Source organism: Leucoraja erinacea, chromosome 11 (genome assembly GCF_028641065.1).
Source record: "Leucoraja erinacea ecotype New England chromosome 11, Leri_hhj_1, whole genome shotgun sequence".
NCBI classification, from domain to species: domain Eukaryota; kingdom Metazoa; phylum Chordata; class Chondrichthyes; order Rajiformes; family Rajidae; genus Leucoraja; species Leucoraja erinaceus.
The window spans coordinates 42,559,502-42,585,036 of NC_073387.1; the positions used below are offsets into that span (position 1 = coordinate 42,559,502).

General features: G+C 40.4%; 1 protein-coding gene across 1 annotated transcript; it reads left to right on the forward strand.

Annotated features, from left to right (window-relative positions):
* The first annotated feature begins 442 nt into the window (after positions 1 to 442).
* cxxc5a (CXXC finger protein 5a) lies at positions 443 to 23,956 on the forward strand. Its single transcript, XM_055643093.1, is given in 4 exon segments — positions 443 to 1,224; positions 16,406 to 17,288; positions 17,291 to 17,374; positions 23,685 to 23,956. Coding segments are annotated over 3 exon segments (831 nt in total). The 5' UTR covers positions 443 to 1,224; positions 16,406 to 16,586; the 3' UTR covers positions 23,730 to 23,956.
* The last annotated feature ends 1,579 nt before the right edge of the window (positions 23,957 to 25,535 follow it).

The window sequence follows — 25,535 nt, forward strand, 5'->3', positions numbered from 1 at the left end:
GAAAGCAACATTTGAGAGTTATCAAGTCAGGGCGAAACAATATATTATACCGAAGTCTGAACCTATCAAAATTCAATAAAATAATTCAAAATTCAAAAAAGAAATCCGATGTTGTGACACTTTTTATTGAACTAAAATGGAAGTCAGTAAAAAAACTTTAGTTATCGCTTTAGCCAGCAGTGTGAACGTTAAACATGATGCTTAAGGTTTGTTGAATAATTTTTTCCACATTTGTGCGAGACCCAAGACTTTAAATGTCTGCTTAATTCCTCTCTTAAATCCAAACGTGCGGTTATTTCAGAGCTAACAAACCTCAATATAGCAGCGCTTGAGGTTTTCTTTTTAAATAAACCACGCACACATTGTGTGCAACTGGAGTTAGTGGTGGGGGGGGGGGGGGGGGGGGGGGGGGGGGGTATGGAGACCGAAGCGAGAATGCAGAGCGTGTCTGTCTGTCTGTCTGTGTGTGTATGTGGGGGGAGAAAGGTTTCGACAGTCCGGCTGCGAGGCGCAAGATTAAAGCAGCCAGTGGCTGTGTGTTGATGTGTTGTTTGCTGGTTGCAGAAGCTCTAGCCCGATCGATACTCATTGATTGTCCCTGACGAGCTGCTCCACTTTCCAACCAATGTCAGCCTGTCTCCGGCTAGCCAGGATGGGGGAAAAATGAAATTAAGGAAAATCTCTGCCGCCCTGGCGGTGTCGTTTCCACACACTTCACTTGGCAGTCTGCCAGACCAAGAAGCACACCGAAAAGATGGACTGTAGTCTGAAAGGGGGGATCAGATAAAGTGTCCAATGCTTTTACCCAGAGCGTTAACTCGCACGTTTTAACGTGTTCCAAATATTGCAAGCGCTTCTGTAGAATGCAGGCTGTTTCTTCATTGAGACACCCCTATGGGGCTATGTGTGTATTAAAAAAAATCTGCTCTTTTATTGTGAAACTTCTCGCAGTGGTTTCTGTACATATCCACATTGCTGCAAATTGAGTGTCGTGTAATGCGAACCCGGAACGGTGCAAAATGCAATTAGGAGATGCACGGGGTTATATATTTTTTTTTAGTTGAAAAAGGTTGAGCCATCGTTTCACCTAGATCCAGTTCGGTTTTTGTAGCGCGCTCCAAAAATCTATGAAATGTGTTTGCATGTACTTCCAGAGCGATCTGGGATGTAGAGGAAGGCTTGCAGGAATCGGAAGGTTGTAGCCCTCTCACTTTGTGTTATTCAGTGAGTTTTTGTAACACAGTTGCCGCGCGGCACAGTTTCGCACGGGATTGTAGTGGCCGCTTTGAAGTGTGATTGTGATCTGTGTGGCTGGGTTTGTTTGATCCTCAGTGCTGCAGCTCGTAGATACTGGCTGGACAGGCACATCCCTCCCTCCGTTGGATCTGCCTTTGGTAGGTGCGGGGGGAAAAAAAGGGCCTGTGTTTGCAAATATGCAGATGTTATCATGCCGAAATCTTAACGTGCTGTAGTGGGGATGAGGCAAAGAAAAAAATTGCAATTTTTTGGATGACCGGTGGGGATGGAAAGTAGTTGGTTTTGTGCCGATAGTGAATTATTGCCAATGTTGGTCGCAGTTAACATACGGGCTTCAGCTCATTGGTGCAAATTTAAAAAAAAGAGAGAAACACACAAAAGTATTTGCTGTGAATTTGTATCACGGAAATAGTCCACGCTGCCAACCGTGTAACTCGTGCACTTCGTAAATTGGCCAAAGCATGTTTACAAATTTTAAGCAAATCGCGTGCATTTGCTTCTTTTGCACTTCCTTTAAAAAAAAATCAATTTTGCCCCTTACAGTTTATGGGGAGCTGTGTGTGATCTCCGTCTGTTGTTAAACCAGGGTTTCCATGCAAACGATCCGCGTGCATTAATCAAGAAGTTATGGTTGTTATCTATCACATTATGTATCTGTGTTTTATTTTCTAAGCCATGTTCACCAGGGGAGCTCCCCCTTTCCCCATAAAACTAATATTTCTTAATTGTTGGACTGCCGTTATGGTTCAATGCCACAGATTACATATATTAACCGACAGTTTACTAAATGGGAACAGCGCATTGGATCAAAGCAGCGTTTTGTTTAGTGACTGTATAAAACGTTAATGCACAACCATTTGGTGTGATTCAATGTATTCCCGAAATTACAGTCGTGGTGATTATGGGAAGTTAAGCAGTATGAAAGACCAAAACAAACTGTATGGAATAAATGGAAGTAGAGTATATAGATATTGTGGGTTATTGTGCTGTACCACAGAGTTCTTGATTCTATTACATGGCTAGGAAGGGGGAGGATTCTGACTCTGGCTTTTAAAGTCCCCGAATGACATCACCTATGTCTCAGAATAGTCGTTACAGTGATTGGTAAAATACTGATAGCTGCCAGGTAACAGAGTAGAAAATACAGGTGTGCATTCATTCATTCATTTTTCTAATTATTTTTACATGGCAAAGGATACAGAAATAATCCACAAAACAATATTGTCCAAAACTGATATCCAGTGTCACCATTATATAAATACATACTTTTGGTCTGTAATATGATTAAATAGGTTACCTGATAATTAATCAGGGCATCAGATTTAACTGATTATTTTAATCACATCAAGGTATATTATATTTGTGACTAAAAGCATGCTGAAAATGTATCACTGATGGTCCACAGTGTTAGATCTCATAAATAAACTTTTTGAAAAGTACAGCATTTTGGAAACATTCAATGTATGAGAGGTGGTTAGTTTGATTGTCGCTTGACTATGATGGAACCCATTGAAGGGCCGCTTTGTGCTTATTTGGCTGTTACTAACTGAAGTAATAACAAGGGTAATATCACTGACCTTCATTTTTTTGGAAACAAAAATGTAGCATTTGCATTCCTAATAATAAAACTTTAACATCTTTTGCAAAGGGCACGTGTGTGGATGCCAGGTGAGTGATTTTTGCTGGATTTCTGTCCTTGAATACTGTTCGGATGCTGTGACTGCACAGGCATTTCTCCCAGTGGTGTGATTCATCTTCTTTTGACCTCCACTACTGATTAGTAGTGTGTGTGTAGCAGAGGGAATGAAAGGAAAGCTGTTACCTTTCCTGCTTATTGCAGGATTCGCGGTTCATGATTCTGCTGGACCATTGCTAATATTGGATGTGAATTCTTCCCTTTAGGTCACTCTCCTCCCACTTCCTATCAGCTGGGTGACCTGTCACTATTTAGGTGACAAATGAAGGAGGTATATTTGAATGAGGTTTTGGAGGGCAGCTGAATTTCACATGATCTGAGCTCAAAATGATTAACTGCCTTGAGAGGAGAACAAATTGAAGATAGGATTTCATGAATTTTGTTATCTAAAGTGAAAAGTAATTGCACCTCAAATTTCCACACCTTCAAATAGTTCTGCCTCACATTGGCTATCATCTAATGTACAGAAGAAAGGAGTGTAAAAGGTCTCTTGAACATCCCATCTATTTTTCCCATTGTTTGCAACAAAAAGGAAAATTAGGTTGGGTTGCTCAAGAGAGTTCTATCTACTGGCTATAACTTCTGGCTCCAAAGTGCGAATGTTTCCCATTGTACCCAAATGAGCACACTTGTTGTACAGGCCAGATAAATCATGCCTTACCTTTTTAATATTAGGTTTATTGTGTTGGACATAATGATGAAACTCTTTATTTTTTTTTAAATATCTGTGCATCCATGAATCATTTTTAGTTGCTGAAGAAACTGTGGAGAGCTGCATTGTACTATAGCTGCTGTAGACCAGTGCACGTTAAATGACTGTGGGAGTGTGATCTGTGGAATGTGCTTTGGAAATGTGGGAGTTTAACATTTAGAGAGCTATGTTCAAATAATGGCCAACTGAAATGAGACATTTGGTGGGCTACTGTGCTCCAAATCAAATGTTAGGAGCAAAAGTTAAATTGGATTCAGCTGAAACTATATTGTAATATCAGGAGATGAATTATATGTACACACACATGTATGTACGTGTGTGTGTGTATATATATATGTGTATATATTTATGTGTGTGTATATATATGTGTGTGTATATATTTATGTGTGTGTGTGTGTATATATATATGTGTGTGTGTATATATGTGTGTGTGTGTGTGTGTGTATATATTTATGTGTGTGTGTGTGTATATATGTGTGTATATATATATATATATATATGTGTGTGTGTGTATATATATATATGTGTGTGTATATATATATGTGTATGTGTATATATATATGTGTGTATATATATGTGTATATATGTGTGTGTGTATATGTATATATATATATGTATGTGTATGCTGTTATTCAACTTGCATTGACCTCCACTACCTGGTTTGTCCTGCATGCAGATAAATAATGCATTAGAAATAAAAGAGAGGTTCCTACCTCTTATGCTTTTGAATGATTCAGGGCTTATGTTTCTCCACCTTCATTGTTAAATCTGAATAAGGTTTTATACATTTCTAAATACCTGAAGTCTTGAATGACAGGAGATAACTTTTATGCCTTTCTTAAGATCAGTATTTTTAGGGAAGTAAGAAATCAAAAAAGCTGTGTAGGCAGACTTATAATGGAGATTATATTGCGGTTAAACCAGCATTGTGAAGTATTTTTGATACTGTGACTACGAGTACATGAATGAAAGGAAACAACATATTTAATGGAAGATGTGTTCAGTTTATAAATGATAGAATATGCATATGTGACTCCCCAAATATCTTCAGCTTTTGATACCTCTTGCCTTTCTGCAACCGTTTCAGCAACAAACCCTGCACAGTGCCAAAGGAAGCTGTGGAAATTGGCTTTTTATAAAACCTTGACCTTAGTTTAAACCATTCATCATTTGTTGCAGAAACTCCATTTGATGTTTAGATTCAATTTGAATTTAATTTTGATTACATATTTTGTTTCATAAAATATGCCCGGTTTTTATTTTAAAGTGTTGACAAAAGTAATAATTTGTTATAATGTTTGACTCGATTTGATAGATCCTTGATTAGTATGAGTGTCGAGGGCTATGGGGAGAAGTCAAGAGAATGGAATTGAGAGGAAATGATAGATCAGCCATGATTGAATGGCAGAGTAGACTTGATGTGCCAAATGGCCTAATTCTGCTCCTATCACTTATGAACTTGAATGTTGCTTGGCTGCAGTGGAAAACTGAAAAGTGCTCCACACAATGAACGTGCCAAACCAAATTTAGTAATTTCAACTTACCAACCCTTAGAAGCTTAGTCTGTTCTTTTCCTTTTATGCCATGTCATACCAGGAGCTGCTGTACAATGTATAGACTTCAGCCGAGGGGAATGCAAGGGCAATGGAAGAATACAGTGAGCAACTCTGGACCTAAAAGGCCCGGCTTTGCATTGCCTCTTCTTGGAATCTGGCCTAACAAGTAGCAGCATGGGCAATGGGTGAGCAGCAAAGGATATAAGCATGAATGATGTCTTGCTAAGACAAGATAGTGGCTCAGGGAGCCAGTGTTACTGCCCTGGGCAGTTCCTCTTCAGTCCTATAATCTATTACCATACAGATCACTTGACTGCCTGGAGACCCATAAGTCCCTTTGCACCAGAGCTTTGATGGCAGTAGCATGATCTTACTTGGCAGCTCTCTCTGCACCACTCAGACATTAGGTGAAGACTGAAACAAAAGTTGGAATTTCAGCCGTGAGGCTCTACTTCCTGGTTGGGCTCATGAGATTGCAAATGGAGTTGGCTAGCTCTGCCACAGTTTAATGAGAATGCTGTAAGCTCACTCTGAACCCTGGGTCAGCTTGGTATCTAGCATCTTCCAGCTTCGTGACATTGAAGATGGATTTTGTGGCAGTAAGCATTTCATTGTACATTCCCTGTCGGCCTCCTTCCACAGGCTGCCTTATTAAACTCATCAACTAAGTCCACTGTGACTATGTGTAACTTCACCTTCCACAGTAGCACAGCTGGTAGGGCTGTTTCCCCTCAGCGCCAGAGTCCCGGGTTCAATCCTGACCTTGGGTGTTGTCTGTGTGGAGGTTGCACATTCACACTGTGACTGCGTGGGTTTCCTCCCGGTGCTCCAGTTTCCTCCCTCATCCATCTGTGTTTTTAGGTTGATTGGCCTGTATACATTGCCACTGGTGTATAGGGAGTGGATATGAAAATGGAATAACATGGAACCAACCAATGGGTGATCGAGGGTCAGCATGGATTCAGAGGGTCAAACTCTAAACTCTAGTGTTCTGGCACCCATACTATTCTTGACCCCTCTGTTGACTGTGAACCGCCTTGTCCAGTGGCTCACCATCTTCAGATTTGCCTCAGCTCGTCTCAAAATTAGACATGTTGTCAGCATTTGTGCCGGAAGCTGATGATGGTTCATCTTGGTTATCAGTGGCGATGTTGGGTATCTGAAAGAGAAGGAACATGGGGGAATGGGGATGTTTGCACCGACCAGTTTACAAATTACAAACATGATTAGACATCCAGGTAGCAGAGAAGGAGGAGGAGGATTTGGCAAGAGGATGTCATGATTGCAGTAGGAACCATTCCAGTAAGTGCTGGCACCATCTCTTCCACGATAGTAAGGAATTGCAGACGCTTATTCGCCTCTGATTTGCTGCTGATGTTCCCAGATAATCTTGTGTAGTTGAGCATCACACAATATATCCGGATGATGTGGCTGCCATGATTGTGAAATGTGAGACTTCATTCATAGAATTGTATGATCATATGTAAGATATACAGTGCAGAAACGGACCATTCAACCCAACCTGTCCATTCTGGAGTTTATGCTCCAATTTCCTCTTTCAACCCTTTCTTCATTAGTGTAATATTCTATTCACTTTTCTAGCATGCAACAAATGTTTTTCACTGTACCTCGGTAAACACAATACATAATAAATTAAACTCAATCCAATCTGTTTACAAAGGAACTGCAGATGGTGGAAAATCGCAGGTAGACAAAAATGCTGGAGAAACTCAGCGGGTGAGGCAGCATCTATGGAGCGAAGGAAATGGGCAACGTTTCGGGCCAAAACTCATCTTCAGGCTGAAGAAGGGTTTCGGCCCGAAAAGTTGCCTATTTCCTTCACTCCATAGATGAGTTTCACCCTCTGAGTTTCTCCAGCATTTTTGTCTACCTTCAATCCATTCTGATTGTTTCTCCACTCTTCCACTGTTTCTACGAATGCCACCAGTACAACATCGAAAAACCGTGGAGTTTACTGTGTTGCCCAATGATTCAACAATTCTCAGCCCACATTTAGTGATAAAATGTCTGCTGGCACCTGCTTAACCTATAATTCATATCTCATTAAGGAATGCAATGCAGGCTAATTTACAAAGCTGGTGTGTATTATGATTCCAGCATCAGTTTTGGAATGCCACTGAATTTGCATGAATGCAGTTTTTACCACCTTGATAATAACTGCAAGCCTTTGCTGAGTTATTTTACTTACAGATATTCCACATTTAAAATATTCAAAGTTTGCCAATTGTAGGATTTTTGCTGATATTCCTTTAGTTTATTTTTTTCAATCATTTGAATTTGTTAAAATGTAGAAAAAACGGCACCCAAGCAAAAAGTAAATGGAACATTTTTTTTATACTTGCATAGGTTTTTGTCCTTCAGTTATGGCATGAATGACCTAACTCTGAGATTCATTGTTCATTAGCTTCACTTTTTTTCAGATCCTACCTCTGGATCATTGGTTTTATTATGAAACAAAAAATGAAGATTCTATCTCTTGTTCCTTGTCTAATGTTCATACGAAGCTAGATTTTTAAAAAATGTATGCAGACGGTAGCAATATATTCTATCACACCTTTTTCTTGGAGAAGTATTAAATATTGCGCAGTAACCCTGTTTCTAATGTTTATGGAAACCTAATTGAACTTGTAATAGACGTAGGGTGAATAAAGAGGGATTACTGTTAATTAGTTCTTGATGGTTATAACCATATAACCATATAACAATTACAGCACGGAAACCAGGCCATCTCGACCCTTCTAGTCCGTGCTGAACACATAATCTCCCCTAGTCCCATATACCTGCGCTCAGACCATAACCCTCCATTCCCTTCCCATCCATATAACTATCCAATTTATTTTTAAGGTTGTCCTGGACTTGGTGGGCTGAAGCACATTTCTAAGCTGTATGAGTCTATGACTCTATTACACTAGAAATCTACATTACTGTTGGAGTTTTAAATGAGTTTAGTTTAGTTTATTGTCATATGCACCAAGGTACAGTGAAAATTTTGTTGCGTGCTAAACAGTCAGTGGAAAGTCAATGGAAGTACAATTGAGCCATCCAGTGTACATATACACGATAAAGGGAATGACATGAATATTGTTTAGTACAGAATAATGTCCAATAAAGTCCAATCAAAGATAGTCCAACGGTCTCCAATGAGGTAGATAGTAGCTCTGGACTGCTTTCCAGTTGTTGGTGGGATGGTTCAGTTGCCTGATTGTTGCAATAGCTGGGAAGCAACTGTTGCTGAATCTGGAGGTGTGCATTTTCACTGGGGATAGCAGATAGGTTTTATTTAATCTTTTGGAGAAAATGCAATAGGTTGCTTGAGATAAACATGCATTTGAGATAATTATTTTAGTTGAACTTTTCTTCCGAAATGGAAAAATGAAGCCATGCATTGCTGACACCACTGTATTGCCACATATATTTATGAAAGTGGCTGAGGATGAATTTATGCTCCAATGACTCCTGCTGAGAGTGGATCGATTGTTTTTGTACAATTTCTTATGTATGTTTCTGGATTGTAGATGTTAGCAGCATGTATGTGGCCACCCAAACCTGTCTTCAACCAATACTTTCGACAAGGAGTTGAATTTTTGCTTGACCTTCTCTTTATCATGGAAGAATATATGATTATGCAGGCTGAGATCCAAAGTTATTATGGCAATGTTTTACTAAGCTGCCAAATGAGACAACTAAGGCATTTCCGTTAAGCATCTAGAAAATAAACAATCTTTTAAATCAGCATTGAACCATGCCTCCACAATAAAATTATGATTTTAAAAAAATATATAGAACAGCAAGATATGAATATGTAAAGGTGCAATTATCAAAGTTCTAGAATATAGACACAAATTGTGGAGTAACTCAGCAGGACAGGCAGCATCTCTGGTTAGAAGGAATAGGTGACGTTTCGGGTCAAGACCGGAAGTAGGGTCTTGACCCGAAACGACACCCATTCCTTCTCTCCAGACATGCTGTCTGTGCCGCTGAGGTAATCCAGCATTTTGTGTCCATCTTCGGTGTAAACCAGCATCTGCAGTTCCTTCCTACACAAAACTCTAGAAAGTTCCTGCTGATTTTTTTGTTAATTGTGGAAAATATTAGAGTGGATGATAGACACGAAAAACTGGAGTAACTCAGTGGGACAGGCAGCATCTCTGGAGAGAAGAAATTTAGCTTCTGCTTAGTTTAGAGATACAGTGCGGAAACAGGCCCTTCGGCCCACCGGGTCCGCGTCAACCAGCGATCCCTGCACATTAACACTATCCTACACCCATTTTTACATTTTACCAAGCCAATTAGCCTATATACGTGTATGTCTTTGGAGTGTGGGAGGAAACCGAAGATCTCGGAGAAAACCCACGCAGGTCACGGAGAGAAGATTCAAACTTTGTACAGACAGCACCCGTGGTCGGGATCGAACCCGGGTCTCCTGGTGCTGCATTTGCTGTAAGGCAGCAACTCTACCGCTGCGCCACCGCGATGTTTCGCCGGACGAAACGATTGTGACGTTTCAGGCCGAGACCCTTCTCCTGAGTTACTCCAGCTTTTTGTGTCTATCTTCGGTTTAAGCCAGCATCCGCTGTTCCTTCCTACATATATTAGAGCAGTTTTTATATTAACAATTAAGCAAATATTAAAAACCAACATTGATGTGGTGGTAAATTCAGGAACACAAAAGAAAAATCAAAATACAAATTAGTTAGAAATCTATTCTTATTAGAGTGCCTTAACAGGCAAGATGAATTTGTTAGGAGAAAACTTTTCAAAGTATTCCAAGTTCTAGGTAAGTAACTGGTTTAGTTTGGTTGACACCAGGTAAGATGGATTGAAAATTAGGCATAGTTCTCATAAAACAGAACTGTGAACTTATTATTATTGGCTTTATTCTGGGTCTATCACATTGCATATGAACTGACTAAAGCACGTGAAGCATCATTTTGCACATGATTAGTTTGCTAACTATGTTAAAACCTTTTGACCATTAACGATTGCAGTACTATTGGCATGGCAATCCTGTAGTTTGACTGGAAGATGCGTGATTTTATAAATATTCTTCTGCAACTCTTTTGATCTTAACCTTTTAAACCTGATTTTGCATTTTGATTGTAAAATCTAAGATAGTTGTCAGAAACATCTGCAACTCACAGGCAATCTTCATAGATGTATGTTCATGTGGTAAAGAAAATACACCCAAGTTTTATTCAATTAATGTTACTTAAATATCATAGATCTCTAAATTCTCAAAGAAACGATATGAATGATGAAGAGTTAAATAATTTTAAGGAAGATTTTCTATAGGACAGATGGGATTCTAAGAAGAGACTGCGATGAAACTATTTCACTACATGGATGAGACAAGGCCGACTATGGGCTGTGACATTTTTTAATCAATATTTCAAGGTTTTTAACAATCCTACATGTCGCTATTATAATAAATTATGATCAGTGGGGAACTTCTCAATATCACTCTTTCAGATCTTCTCAATATCACTCATCAGTCTGAAGAAGGGTCTCGACCCAAAACGTCACCCATTCCTTCTCTCCAGAGATGCTGCTTGTCCCGCTGAGTTACTCCAGCATTTTGTGTCTACTGTACTTTCGATTTAAACCTGCATTTGCAGTTCTTTCCTACACATCACAGGTTAACTCAAAGTAGGTGCTGTGGTTATGCAGTAGAGACAGGAATATATATATATATATATATACACATTTCCTTTTGAAATTTTATCCATGCTCATATTTAGTAAAACACAATTTATACAGGAGGTAAGCTGCACACGAGGAGTGGGAGATGGAGTTTATATTTCAGGTCAATGACCATTGCAAACCGTGCTTTAAATTGCAAAGTAGTGCGAGGGGGTGGGGTGGGGTGGTGGAAAGAACAGTGTGGTCTGGTGAAGGCCAAGGGAAACAGTGGTAACAGTGCTGGCTGAGTCAGGGTGGCCAAATCTTGTGAGTTATTGGAGATCTCCAGGCAGCATTTGTGAAGAGAGAAAAAGTAAGTTAACATTACAAGATATGTTAACCCTTCATCAGAATTGGCTGTACCGTGCACTTCTTTGGAAGAGCTTAAGAGTTTAAAGACCAAAATGTGAGATTGGGTTGCGAAGCTTCGCAATAGACAATAGGTGCAGGGGAAAGGCATTCGGCCCTTTGAGCCAGCACCGCCATTCACTGTGATCATGGCTGATAATCCACAATCAGTACCCTGTTCCTGCTTTCTCCCCATATCCCATGACTCTGCTACAGGTGCACAACCTTTTATCCGAAAGCCTTGGGACCAGACACTTGTCGGATTTCGGACATTTTCGGATTTCAGAATGGAAGAGTGAGATTGGGTTGTGAAATTAAAGAGGCAAGCAACTGAAAGCTTTGCAATAGACAATTTGGAGGTGCAGGGGAAAGGCATTACGGCCCTTCGCGGAGCTGAGCCAGCACGGCGCCGGTTGGAGCTCCGACCCCGGCACTCTACCCCTGGCTGCGAGGCGCTCATGGCTCCGGGAATGTCGGGAATCGCACAGGGATCAGTACGGGCAATGCCTTACCGGGTCCCGTGCGGCAAGCTCCGGAACGCTGTGGCCCCCACACAACATCGCGGAGCGTCGCTGGATTTGGAGCCGCGGAGTTGGGGGCTCCGTCCGGCCGCGGGCGGCGCCGGTTGGAGCTCCAACCCCGGCAACTCTACCCCTGGCTCCGCGGCTCCAATTCCAGCGACGCTCCGCGATGTTGAATTGGCCTCGCTCCGGAGCTTGCCGAGGCGACCCCCGAAGGCATTCCACTCCCCGATTCCCAGCGCTGCGACGCTGCTCCCGACATTTGGGGGCGTGAAAAAGCGCTTTTGGAGCCCTCGCAGCCAGGGGTAGAGTTGCTCTTCGTTCTAAACACCGGATAAAAGGTTGGCACCTGTATCTTTAATAGCTTTCTCTAACTCTCTCTTAAAAGCATCCAGAGAATTGGCCTCCTCTGCCTTCTGAGGCAGAGAATTCCACTGATTCACAACTCTCTGGGTGAAAAAGCTTTTTCTCATCTCTGTTCTAAATGGCCTACCCCTTATTCTTAAACTGTGGCCCCTGGTTCTGGACTCCCCCAACATCGGGAACATGTTTCTTGCCTCTAGCGTATCCAATCCCTCAATAATCTTATATATTTCAATAAGATCCCCTCCCATCCTTCTAAATTTCAGTGTATACAAGCCCAGTCGCTCCATTTTATCAACCTATGACAGTCCCGCCATCTCGGGAATTAACCTTGTAAACCTACGCTGCACTCCCTCAATAGCAAGAATGTTCTTCCTCAAATTTGGAGACCAAAACTGCACACAATACTCCAGGTGTGGTCTCACTAGGGCCCTGTACAACTGCAGAAGGGCCTCTTTGCTCTTATACTCAACTCCTCTTGTTATGAAGGCCAACATGCCATTAACTTTCTTCACTGCCTGCTGTACCTGCATTCTTTCTTTCAGTGACTGATGAATAATGACCCCCAGATGTCGCTGTACTTCCCCTTTTCCTAACTTGACACCATTCCGATAATCTGCCTTCCTGTTTTTGCCACGAAAGTGGATAACCTCACATTTATCCTCATTAAACTGCATCTGCCATGCATCTTCCCACTCACCCAACCTGTCCAAGTCACCCTGCATACTCATAGCAGCCTCCTTGCAGTTCACACTTCCACCCAGCTTTGTGTCATCTGCAAATTTGCTAATGTTACATCATCCTTCTTGACTGAATGGAGGTGCTCTTTCAAAGTGATCATCGAATGTAGAGGACACCACATCATGAGGACTGAACACAATATCGCTGCTACTTACTGCTCCAGTGTGGAATTTAACTTTGCTGCAATTAATTGTGAGGAAATGTTGATAAAAATAATCACAGACCTGAGTATTTATTCTGAGATCAGGTCAGCCTTATCTCAGTCATGCAGTGAAATAATTTTGCTCCCAGTTTCCACCCTGCTTGCTCTTTCACCTGGTCTAAACTTGGCACTATCCTTTTTATGACTCCTCAGTGGGTAGGTTAGCAAGCAAATATTTATTACAAGCACCAGGCTTTCACAACTATCCTGATTACATCATCTCCCAAAACCCCTCCCCTACTTTCTTTAAGGACACCATTCCATTCTTCCATTGTCTCAGCCTCACCAATGTTTCAGAATTGTCCTTCATTTTTCTTATCTATGGTCTCTCCTTCACTTTAGTTGGTAGCACTCTCAACTATGGCTTTTTTGTTCCCCGCACCAATGCATTCATTCTCTCTTCCTTTGCTCACCAATGATTAGATTCCCCTTTCATGAAAACATTCTACAGACCATCCTCTGCAACATCCTCCATTTTCAAGAAAATCCCATCACCAAATGTATCTTCTCACCCCTTTCGGCATTTTGTAGGGACGGTGATATCTTGGTTCCCTCTACCACCTCCATCAACACACACATGGCATCTAATTAAGCAAATGCAGGAAATGTGATGCTGGCCCTCGGACTCGTCCCCTCTCCACCATCCAGCAACTTAAACACTTTCCAACTGAAGCAGCAACTCATCTTCTTCCAATTTAGTGTACGCAGAAATAAGGATCTGCGGATGCTGGTTTACCGAGGGGAAAAAAAACACAAAATGCTAAAGTAACTCAGCGGTTCAGGCAGCATCCCTGAAGAGCATGGATAGGTGACGTTTTAGTTTGTGTACCTTCTTCAGACTGATTGCAGGGGTGAGAAAGAAAGCTAGGAGGGGCAGGACAAATCATGGCAGGTAATAGGTGAGAACAAGCGAAGGGTGTTTTTGATAGACAGATGGTTGGACAAGGGCTGTGGATGAACGCACACAGTGTGCGAGACAAAAGGATTAGAGAGTTGAGAATTATCAAATTAGCAGATTGATGATTGTGTAGCTAAGGGAAGGAATGTAAAGGAAGGAGCGAGCTAGGTAGTGCATTTGGTTTCATGCTGTGATTCTACATTGGATGAGAGTGCAAGAATATTTTTTTTTGTGTATGATATAATCACAGCAAAATATATTTCTTCAATTGTTCAAGGGATATGATCCTGATTTTGGTATGAATCATTTGATGTTGATATTAAAAATAAACCTTGAATGGTAACTTAATTTTGCTCCTTCCTATTTCTGATAAAGTGTTAATGCTTTTTTCTTTTCCACAGATGCAGTCTGATCTACTGAGCGCTTCCAGCATTTTTTGCTATTTTTATTTTGGATTTCTAGCATCTACTGTTCTTTTTCTTTTCCAAATAGAGTTCTTTTGATTGAGTAGGACAAATGGGGGAACTCTAGTCATCATGGGCGTAGGGTAAGGGATGAATCCCTTATCAATGAGATGAGCAGGAATTCCCTACTTTGAGATTCTATACTGAGAGAAGTAGATACTGAGTCATTAACTATATAGGCTGTCGGAGCCGTTTTGGACCCCATTGGAACTGAGGTCAGTGGCATTGAGCAGAAAAGGGAGGTTGAAGCCAAAGATATGCCATGGCGTTTTGGAATGTGGAATAGGTTCATGAAACCGCATTGCTCACTCCTACGTGTAAGAAAGAACTGCAGATGCTAGTTTAAATCGAAGGTAGACACAAGATGCTGGAGTAACTCAGCGGTACAGGCAACATCTCTGGAGAGAAGGAATGGGTGACGTTTCGGGTCGAGACCCTTCTTCACTGGCTCACTCCTACTCCTGTTTCTTAGATTATTATAGTCTCTGATTGCTTTGAAAGTCAACTGCTTTGAAAGACAATTCGATTTAGCATGTCCACAACATACTGTAGGTAACATTCAACCAGCAAGCCTTGCCCAATTATGTTTTCCGTTGCAGTTAATTGGTGCATGGGAGCTGTCAGTCTGCTATCACCCATCAAAAGGCTAAAATGCAGCAGATGCTGGAAACCTGAAATTTAAAAAATCTGGAAATACTTAGCAGTCATTGAACGTACCTGTTGCTGAGTGTGTTGTGCCAACTTTCCAGTTTTTCTCCCAGAGTTTATTTTAATTTTCTGCTTTAAATTTGGGAACTCTTTAATATACAAAGTGCAATGACATTTAATTTTCGGTTAGAATGAGTTGATGGGGGGGGAAGGGTGATGAGGGGGTGAGGAGTATCATAAATGAAAAATTTAACATGCTCATTAGCAATCTTTGTCCAAATTGTGTGTTCCTCCAGCTTTTACTGTGGTTGCTAGGCTGTATTCAGGTAGACAGATGACCTCCTTCATGATCTCCAACTACTAAGCCATGAATGTTTGAAAATGACATTTCTAGGAATGCGTGTACCTTTCTTTTAAGGTCATGTGGTCTTCGGAGAATAACCCAGTGCCCTGTAATATTCGTAGCAAGACGATCAAAATTGAGAAAGAGGGAATGGGTAAGATTATAACCTAATCCAATATAACAGGCTTTTTTCAAGATCACTGACTTCTTCTCTCAAGATCATGTTCTGTTAAGGACTAAAGATCTTTCAGGTAAAATTCTGGGGTAGCAATTCTAGTGTTCAGCGTGCAAAGTGAGCTTTTTTAATTGAGCTTTGCTTCTGAAATCTGGCTCAGAATTTGAGAAAATATTCAAAGCATGTACTTTACAATGTTGTGCATTTAGTATATGCAATAGAAGACTATGTTAGATTTCAAGTGACATGATTATATCAAAATACATACATTTTGACCTATAGGACACTAGGTACAAGTGATCTAAGAGCGGCATCATTATGCCATTCACAAGTAGCTGAAGACAAATATTAATAATTATTCAGGATGAAGTGAGGTGCCACAATAGTTGCTCTGAGACAACTATATGAAATAAATGGTTGATTGCTTTCACAGAAATTAATTTTAAAAGTTTATTATTGGAGTTGAGAATTCAATTCATCCCACTATAGCAGTTGAGGTGCTGTGTTTTTCTAAAGTAGTATCAAGTAATGTCTGTGGCAATCTGATCAATTTTAATGCATAAACATCTCAAGAATTCAGTTTAAAATGCCACAGATATCGCTTGTGTTATGTGTCTTTTCTTTACATTTCATTACAACAATTGTGAAATGTTCGAAAACTATTTTCTGTGAGCTTTTGTTTCACACCAGCAATGGCATGACACACCATAAAAGTAATTTTTAAGACTTCCAATAAAAGTTAGGCCAAAGTTAACTATTTCCTTGTTTCCTTTATTTAAAGAGCCTGGTGATCCCTGGGGTATCTGCAGAAGGTGCCAAACAGGAGGTACGCAGACATTTCCAGATAACTTTGGAGCTGGTCAGGATTTGCAATAGTTTTCCAGCTGAGATTGGTAAGAAAATTAGTTCATAGAAACTTCACAATTTTGGTTTGTGAAAAAAGGAACACTGCAGAATCTTTAATGATGTCCAGTGCCAGCCAACTTACAGAGCAACAAATCACTCCGAACACAGAAAAGGATGTTCTCAAGGACGATGAACTTACAGCTGATTTAGAAAAGCGGAGCAGGAGCGGTATAATAAATGAGCCAATAAACAAAGTTTTAAAGAAACCCCGTTCATCAACGCGCTTTTCGACATTTGGCAGTGGTAGCTCAATGAACGGGCAACTGCAGAATGGAGGTATCTTAGTAAATGGAAAAGATTCAACAGTTCTTCAAAACAGTTCTACCTCAAAGCATAAAAGAGTCTCTCACATGCTGGACAAATCTGACAGATCACTGGAAAATTCATCAGAGGCACAGAGTGAAGTACACATCATTCCTTCTACAGATCTTCAGAAGCAGGTGGAACCTGAGCATATTTTCCTCTCCAGTGAACGAGAAGCTGGTATTTCTGACATGGAGGTCGTATCAGCAGCTGAAGCAATAAGCAGTCCTGTCGATCTGCCCTTCATGAGCGGCATTCCATTGAATCCAGGTGTTTTTATTATGACTCCTGCTGGTATATTCATGGCAGATAGTGCACTTCAGATGGCTGGTCTGGTAGAATATCCCTTGCAGAATGACCTTGCTTCAGCCATTCATTCTGGAAAAAAGAAGAGGAAGAGATGTGGCATGTGTGAACCGTGCAGGAGAAGATTAAATTGTGAGGAATGCAGTAGCTGTGTAGAAATCGCAAAACTGGCCACCAAATTTGCAAACTGCGAAAGTGTGAGGAACTTAAAAAAAAACCCACAGCAGCATTGGAGGTAAGGATTGCTCTTGGTTTTCATTCAAATTACACTTTAGCTTGACAAAAAGGTGAAATAATTCAAAATGCACCCATATATGAGATGAAATTATTTGAATATGACTAATGTACAAAGCAGTGCATTTGCATGGTTTTGCTTGGATGAATTTTGCAGTCCTCTGCACATCAAGATTATATTATCACTTTATCCTCACCTCTGGCAATAACGTCGTTATAATATTGCACCTCTTAAGAAATACAAACTACAGAAGAGAAAATTTAATCCCTTCGCCTATTTGTGCAAAAAAACAAGCAGTCCTTTTTCAGATTGTTTTTCAGCTGCTTTAAAGCTGCCATGTATCGTTAATAGGCTGGTCTATTAATTAACAATTATTGATCCACAGTCACACGGGATGTTAAAAAAAAAACTTCTGAATGTTTTGAAGTGATTCTTAAAAATGCATACAAGTATAATGTTTTAAGAAAGAACTGCAGATGCTGGAAAAATTGAAGGTAGGCAAAAATGCTGGAGAAACTCAGCGGGTGAGGCAGCATCCGTGGAGTGAAAGAATAGGTGACGTTTCGGAGCGAGGCCCTTCTTCAGACTGATGTCATTTGACTTTCAACCCTATTGGATGATTCGTGTGGCATAATTCATCTATTTTATTAAGTTAGCTATGATTTTTTAAATAACACTATGATTTAAAGATTTGTTTAATGGAAAGATTTGATGAAAGACAGAGTTGATATCTGATAATTGTGGCTTTTGTTAGTAATAGTGTAAAATTGAAATTCAAGGAATATAATTATGTGCATGTAGTTTCCCATATGTTTGGATTACTCCAGATTGGTTTTATAGTACTTTGTTTGAATGTGACATAAATCATGTATATACAGTAGAATGCCATGCAGACAACACTGTCATGATGACTCTATATATCTCATGTTGCCTCGAGCACTCAAGTGCATTTAGTAACCGTCTATTAGTTAATCCATTAAAATGTTGGGAAACATAATAGAATTTCTTACATGCTGTGTCTTATTAGGAACAACTTAACTTTAAGGTGCAAAGTAGATACAGTCAACAGAATGGTGATTAATTCAATCTCCAATGTAGCCATGGGTGTACGCAAGGGCAGCTCCAGCTCCCAGGATCATGGAAACCCAAATTGTTCTAAATTGTATTTTGCATTTGAAATCCTACCTTCTTTTACATTTTTTAGGCTGATTTTTGGATGAATTGCACTGGAAATCAAGCAAGCGCTCTGCGCCCCAATGCTAGTCCAATGTTTCTCTCTGCTGTCGGGAATTTAGTGGGAGCTATGAGGTTACATAATAAGACCATATTTATCCAGATTATTTAAAAATGAAAGTTAAGCATTTTAAACGTTTTTGGGAGGCTAAGAGAGTGCGGATAAAGAAAATCTATTCTTGTAGCCGTGAGGTCAGCAATTAGATTGTACAGTAAATAAACATCATTTGAACATTTTCTACTTGTTCGCTGACACTACTTCACAAAAAGAGGCTGTCTGGTTCATAATATTACATTAGAAGTTTAATGTTACATGTCACATTAGTGTTTTATGTGTCATTCCTAACTGTCACTGGATGTCATGTTGTCACTTGTGGGCGGAGCACCAAGGCAAATTCCTTGTATGTGAATACTTGGCCAATAAACTTATTCAACTTAATAGATTAAGTCTGTGGTACATTATACAATATTTGCATTTTTGATTTCTCATTTTGCATTCGAGTATTGTGTTAATTGTAAGGTGGTAATAAAAAGTTAGTCATGGCTTCCAAATCTTGTGCCCATTGGATTCAGACAAATAGGTGTATTGAAGAACAATGAAAACTATGGTTGTAAAGCATATTACAAAGCATGTGATGAAGCAAATTAATCTTATTAATAGCATTTTATAATATTGTCTGCACCATTTGTAAAGCAATAGATTTTCTGCGATCAAATTGTCTAAAATATATTTTTCAGTAGGCTTTCTTAAAAAAATAGCTTCCTTCCAATTATCCCTCTCTGTAAACTATAAATGAGCAGATTTCTAGGCTGGAGAAGTTGGAAATGCTCATTTCTACTTGTCTTTATTTTATTATCTTTTTTGGAACACCTGGCTAGTAGAGCTGCTGCCTTACAGTGCCAGTGATCCAGGTTCATTCCTGACCTTGGGTGCTATCTGCGTGGAGTTCGCTTGTTCTCCATGTAACTGGTGCTCTGGTTTCCTTTCCCATCGTACAGATGTACAGAGTGGTAGGTTAAAAGGCCACTGTAAATTGCTCAAATATGTAGGTGAGTGGTAGAATTTAGGGGGAGCTGATGGGAATGTGAGGAGAATTTAAAAAAAAATGGGATCAACATAGGACCATTGGTTGATGGTGGTTGATGATCAGCGTGGACCCAGTAGGCTGAAGGGCCCGTTTCTGTGCTGTGTGGCTGTCTCTGTGACATTATGTTCTTCATGCCATCTTCTTTACTGCTAGAGCACCATTGCCTAACTTTGCCAGTGGATGATGGTGTGAAGAGATAGGAAATGTTCTGAATTTAAGTCTAGCTAAGTGCTGAGCTGGTTGACCCTGGTGAAGATGCAACAGGTAACTCCATCTCCTTGGGGAGCATCAAGCTGCTTTTGGGATTTCATATGGGTCGATAGGGAGTGATATCAGCGTCTCTATTGGTGTGGGTGCTTCTCATGACTGAATGGCTCACTAACAGTCACCACTAAAGCTCCTGTATAAATAATAGTCTCTTGATCAGGTTGTAAAGGTCAAATGGCAATCTGCACACATGACTGCCTGAGGGGGTGGGGAACAAATTATCCAGGGTAACAAAAATAGGCAGTCTTGAGTACTTGCCTGGAGGCATCTTCAGCATCCTGGGATCTGTTATTATTAAACCTTTACCGCTGATACTAAATAAATGATTCAATTACATATTGTGGAGCTTGTGATGTGCTTACCAAAATACCTTCAGTGCTGTGGCACGGTTAGAAATCTAACAGGATTATGACTGTTAATTGTATCCGTATCTTTTTAAAACTGCAGTTGGAACGAAAACTTAGGATGTTTATGATACAATAAGTAAACTTCGGTTGCATTAAGAGCTTTTCTGTGTAGCTAATTTTGTGATATTAGTGTGTCACAGTAGGCTGCTCCAGGAAATATTTTGGGCTGAAAATTGTTCTCTGGTCCTTTAACGAAGAGAAGGACAATTTTCCCTTCAGGCTTGAACGTGGTCAGCTGCTTCCATTTGCAGATAGATGCTGCAGCATGAATGAATTAATTGCAGAATATTTTTCATATCACAATGGATACTGTTGACTGAGTATCTACCAGAGCTTTTTAAATGGTCACTTTGAGATCACTACATTTCTGGATCCGTCTATGTGTCTGTTTTTAGACTCCATTTATTTTTGCAGCATGCCGATAATCTGGAATCAGATCTCTGGACCAATTCATCTTTGACAAAGAGGGAGAAATAGGCCAATCTATTTCACCATAGAGTTTACAGATGACTATTGATATCCATTACTCTCTGCTGTTGTCTCTAGAGCAAATCTGCTTATTAAGGCAATTTAAGGCCAGAGTGCCAACATTCTGGCTGTGTCCTTGAGGAAATGGTATCAGTATTACCCACAATGATCTATAACAGTGCTTTTACATTTTTCGAGTGGTATATTTAGACAAATGTTACTGATTGCAAACTATTTAGTGCTGGAGTTATTGCCCTTCATGAAGGTAAATCTCATTTATCAATGTGGCATTTGTCTCCTATGAAGGGATTATTTTCTTAGATTATCTCTATAGCATGTATAATTTAAGTCTAGAGGGCACCTCATTAGAAGAAAAGAATGGATTACTCATTATCATCTCACTTTATGTCAAATGAAGGTCTGTTAAATATTTGCTCGATATTTCTGAGTAAATTACATCTTTATAAGTATGTTTGATAGTTGGACAATGCATTCAGTATTCTTCATAAGGAGCCACATCAATTGTTGAATACAATCTTTACTATATAGGTACAATGCTGATTGTGACAAAGGCAAATTGCAATGGCTGCTCCCAGTGGGCAGTGTTGTGCTGAGGTAACCAAACTACTGTTGTCAGGACAGTTTAATTTACCTGCAGGTTACGCATAAACTTGAATGTAAATGGCATAGCGGTAGAACTGTTGCCTCACCGTGCCAGACACTACATTTCGATCTTGACTATGGGTGCTTGTTTGTACGTGTGGGTTTTCTCCGAGATCTTTGGTTTCAATCAATCAATCAATCAACCTTTATTGTCATCTTGCAAGCAACAGTTGTACAGTGCAAAATGAAAAGACGTTTCCCAGGGAATAGCGGAGCATCGCACATGAAATTTAAAACGTTTCACACATAATAACACTAAAAACAATCCAGTCCCTGATGGAACAGTATAAATAAATAGTTAAAAGCAGGTAAAACACAACTTTAAAATACAATAAACCAATCATAAAAATGTCCAGGGCAGCTGATTTGAGTGGCCAGTGCCAGTTATTAAAGTGTCCGTGCCAGCCGCAGAATCAGGTGACTGTGAGTACAGAGTGACTGTTTAGCAGCCTCACAGCCTGTGGCAGGAAGCTGTTTAGCAGTCTTGTAGTCCGGGCTTTGATGCTTCGATATCTCTTGCCTGATGGCAGGAGATCCAGGTGTATGTGGAGGGGGTGCAGTTTGTCCTTAGCAATTCTCTGAGCTTTTTTCAGACAGCGGCTCTGGAACAGTTCTTGTACCGAGGGTAGGGAGACGCCAATGATCCTCTCTGCTCCCCTCACTACCCTCTGCAGAGCCTTCCTGTCCGAGCAGTTGCAGGTGGAGTACCACGTATTTATGCAGTACGTGAGTACAGACTCCACCGTACCCCTGTAGAAAGTCCTGAGGATGTTGGTGGGGAGTGAGGCCTGTTTTAGTTTCCTCAGGAAGTGCAGTCGCTGATGGGCCCGTTTGACGGTCCCAGTGGTGTTCCTGGACCAGGTGAGGCTGTCTGTAATTTGCACACCGAGGAACTTTATGCTCTCCACTCTCTCCACTGTGGTGCCACTGATGTTGAGGGGTGTATGCTTTGGCTGCGCCCTCCTGAAGTCGACAACCATCTCCTTCGTTTTGTCGACATTTAATTCTAGATTATTTTTGCTGCACCAGTCCACTAGTTGTTTTACTTCCTCCCTGTACATTGATTCGTCATCTCCGCTGATGAGTCCCACCACTGTTGTGTCATCCGCGAATTTTATGATCTTATTTCCTCCCATACTGCAAAGACATACAGGTTTTTAGGTTAATTGGCTTGGTATATAAATATAAAATTGTTCCTTGTGTGTGTAGAGTAGTGTTAATGTGCATGGATCGCTGGTCGGTGTGGACTCAGTGGGTTGAAGGGCTTGCTTCCGTGCTGTATCTTTAAACTAAACTAAACTAAACTACACCTTGATGGTATTATTATTAGGTCAGAGAGGGTCCTCAGCTGAGATATATTTGCTACAACGGACACTACTAACATCTTATGTGAAGAAGCAGTAGTTTGACAAGGTACTATGGAACAGTGCTCTTCTCTCTGATATGTGGCACAGCCTCCTAAGAAGAAAAGGGAAAAGCGAGAGACTCTGGATAAACCTGAATGTTCAAAAATAAAGATTGTTTCCATGTGCAGTAGCATTTTCCTAATGGTAATAACTCAAAATAGTGTTACTGAGCCGTATTTGTCACTATCCGCTCTAAACTCTGGAGTTTTGACAATGGTAAATGCTTATCAATGAAGGGTAAGTCGCAGGGAATTTATTTTTTCACTTTGGAAATATAAATCGCAGCCGCATAGAAGCTGCCCACTTTGAACAAATGATGAATAAGTAGATACAATAGTTTTAAACTGTATTTGTGAAGGAGGCAACTTTTGCATCTCTGAATATATTTGAGAGGCGAAAAGAGATGATCATTATAAAGTGAATCCTTCCTGAATCAGCTAATGATGGAGGCCAAATAAGCTTTTTGTGTAGTCTGATTTTAGAATGTAAGTTGGAAAAGTGAAGTGATGTCAAATATGTTCTGTGAAAAATGATTTTTCTGCCTAAACTGGAGTGATGGCATCTTCTGTATGGATTTGTTTTTATTTTATAAAAATCGAGTAGCTGTTGAGGGAAGTAGTATGGTCTCACTCCTGCAGCCTGTGGTTTATTTGAGTTTTCTAGTCTTTTAATCAATTGCAGGTTTACTGAAGCGCTTTGCTGTGCAACATTGTGCATGTAGATTTATGACAGTTTATTTATCATCGTAGATAATTATTTCCCTCTTTTCTGATTGCAGAAAGTGATTCTTCCTTCAGGAGCAGCATTTCGATGGTTCCAGTAGATGTGAGCACGCAATTCCCAGAGTTGTGTCATTAAGTGCAATGTGTCTGCTTGCTTGTATTGTCTCAGGCAAACATTGTCGGCTGAAGTAAATGGACGCACCCTGTGTTTTCTTAGAACCAAAACTCTTTCTGCAACTTTCATTCCAATTTTTATGGAGGTGAATTTTATGTTGTAAGAATAAATATCTTTAGTCATTGTACAATGTGTCAGTGCTATTACAACAAATCTGTAAAATACAGTACCAAGACAAATTGGGCAGAGTATGGACAATCAGATTTTATTTGTATTTGATGTTGATGTCTGTTATGTATGTTGGAAGATGCTAGGAGTGTTTAAGAAGTTAATTTTACAGATATCTTTTAAGACTAGTTGACTGAACACACTGTTCTAGACATAGCACAACGGTTCAATTACATGCCTTTTTCCAATTTACCTTTCTTCTATATTTTAATGCATATTTTCCCAATAGTCATTGGGTTAGTCATTGAATAATGACACCTCTTGACATTGGAAAATTGAATACATAAGTAGGCACTAGAATATAATTTTTATTATTTTGTTTGTAAACGTTTTTGTAAATTGCTGAATTAACATCACTGCTGTGGTGGTCCTCCATCCACTGGTTTACATGTAAAATCACCAGCTTCACACCAATTGCATGGTGCATTTTGTAATGATTTGGCTGTTTTTGGGCTGCTTTATGTAGAAAACCAGTGTTTCTTTTGTGTGTCAAATTTCATTTTTTGGGGCTCATAGCCTTGCATGTGGCACTTGCCGACCTTTATGATAAGCAGACTGATTTCTGGAAATGGTGTTCAGGGAGGTTAGCTTTTTACAGTCCAGCAAATTTTTCATTGCTTCTTATGCAAAAGTTCACTTAACATAGTTCTTCTAGTTGTTCACAGGAAAGAGTCAGTGTCCCAATTGGCTTTCCTTGGTTGATAACAGGAATCTTTTGTTTCTATAATCTCCTTATTATGGCAGTGTCGTGTAGGCAGTGCCATTGTCTGTCCACGCCAGCGACCTGGATTTGATCCTGACCTTGGGTGCTGTCTGTGTAGAGTTTCCGCAATCTCTTTTTAATTGCACAGGATTCCTCCTGGTAGTCCAGTTTCCCCACCCAAACCCCAAAGATGTCTTAGATAATTGGTTACAGTAAACCCTCGCAATAACAGACCACGGGGGTGGGGGGGGGAAGGAAATGGTATCTGTATCGCCAATTGTCCGCTATAACCAAGTGAGGGGGGGTAAAGTTTAACCTGAGGATATGAGGGAAGAACCACGGCATGGGGGGGTGGGGGGGTTTAAATAAGTGGGAATTCACAAGTTGAGGAGACCCCGGCTCCATACCCGGTGCACCAGGGACGGGCTCGGTACTCACGAAACCTTCATGCTGCTCACTCTCCCCGCTCTCACAACTAGAAGCCAGGTGGCACCAGCTTGTTAAGTAACTGGCGGAAGTGTAGGGGGTGGTGCGACGGGAGCCTCTGTCTTCTATAACCGAAATCCGCTACATAATGGTCTGTTATTGTGGTCCGTTTCCTGTATTGTTAATTATTTGCAGTATATGGACTAGTTGGGAGAATGGTGGCTGTGAATGAGTGAGAGATTATGGTACAGGGTAATGTGGGATAATGAGATTGAAGGGACTGCTCGGTGGGCTGGCATGGGCTGGAGGGGCTGAATGGTCCCTTTCGATATCAGAAGGAATCGTGTGTAATAGGAAAAAGATGATAATCAAAAAAGCATGTAAATTCATGGGTGATGCATACCATAGAAGTTCCTCAAGGATGACTGGGAAGCA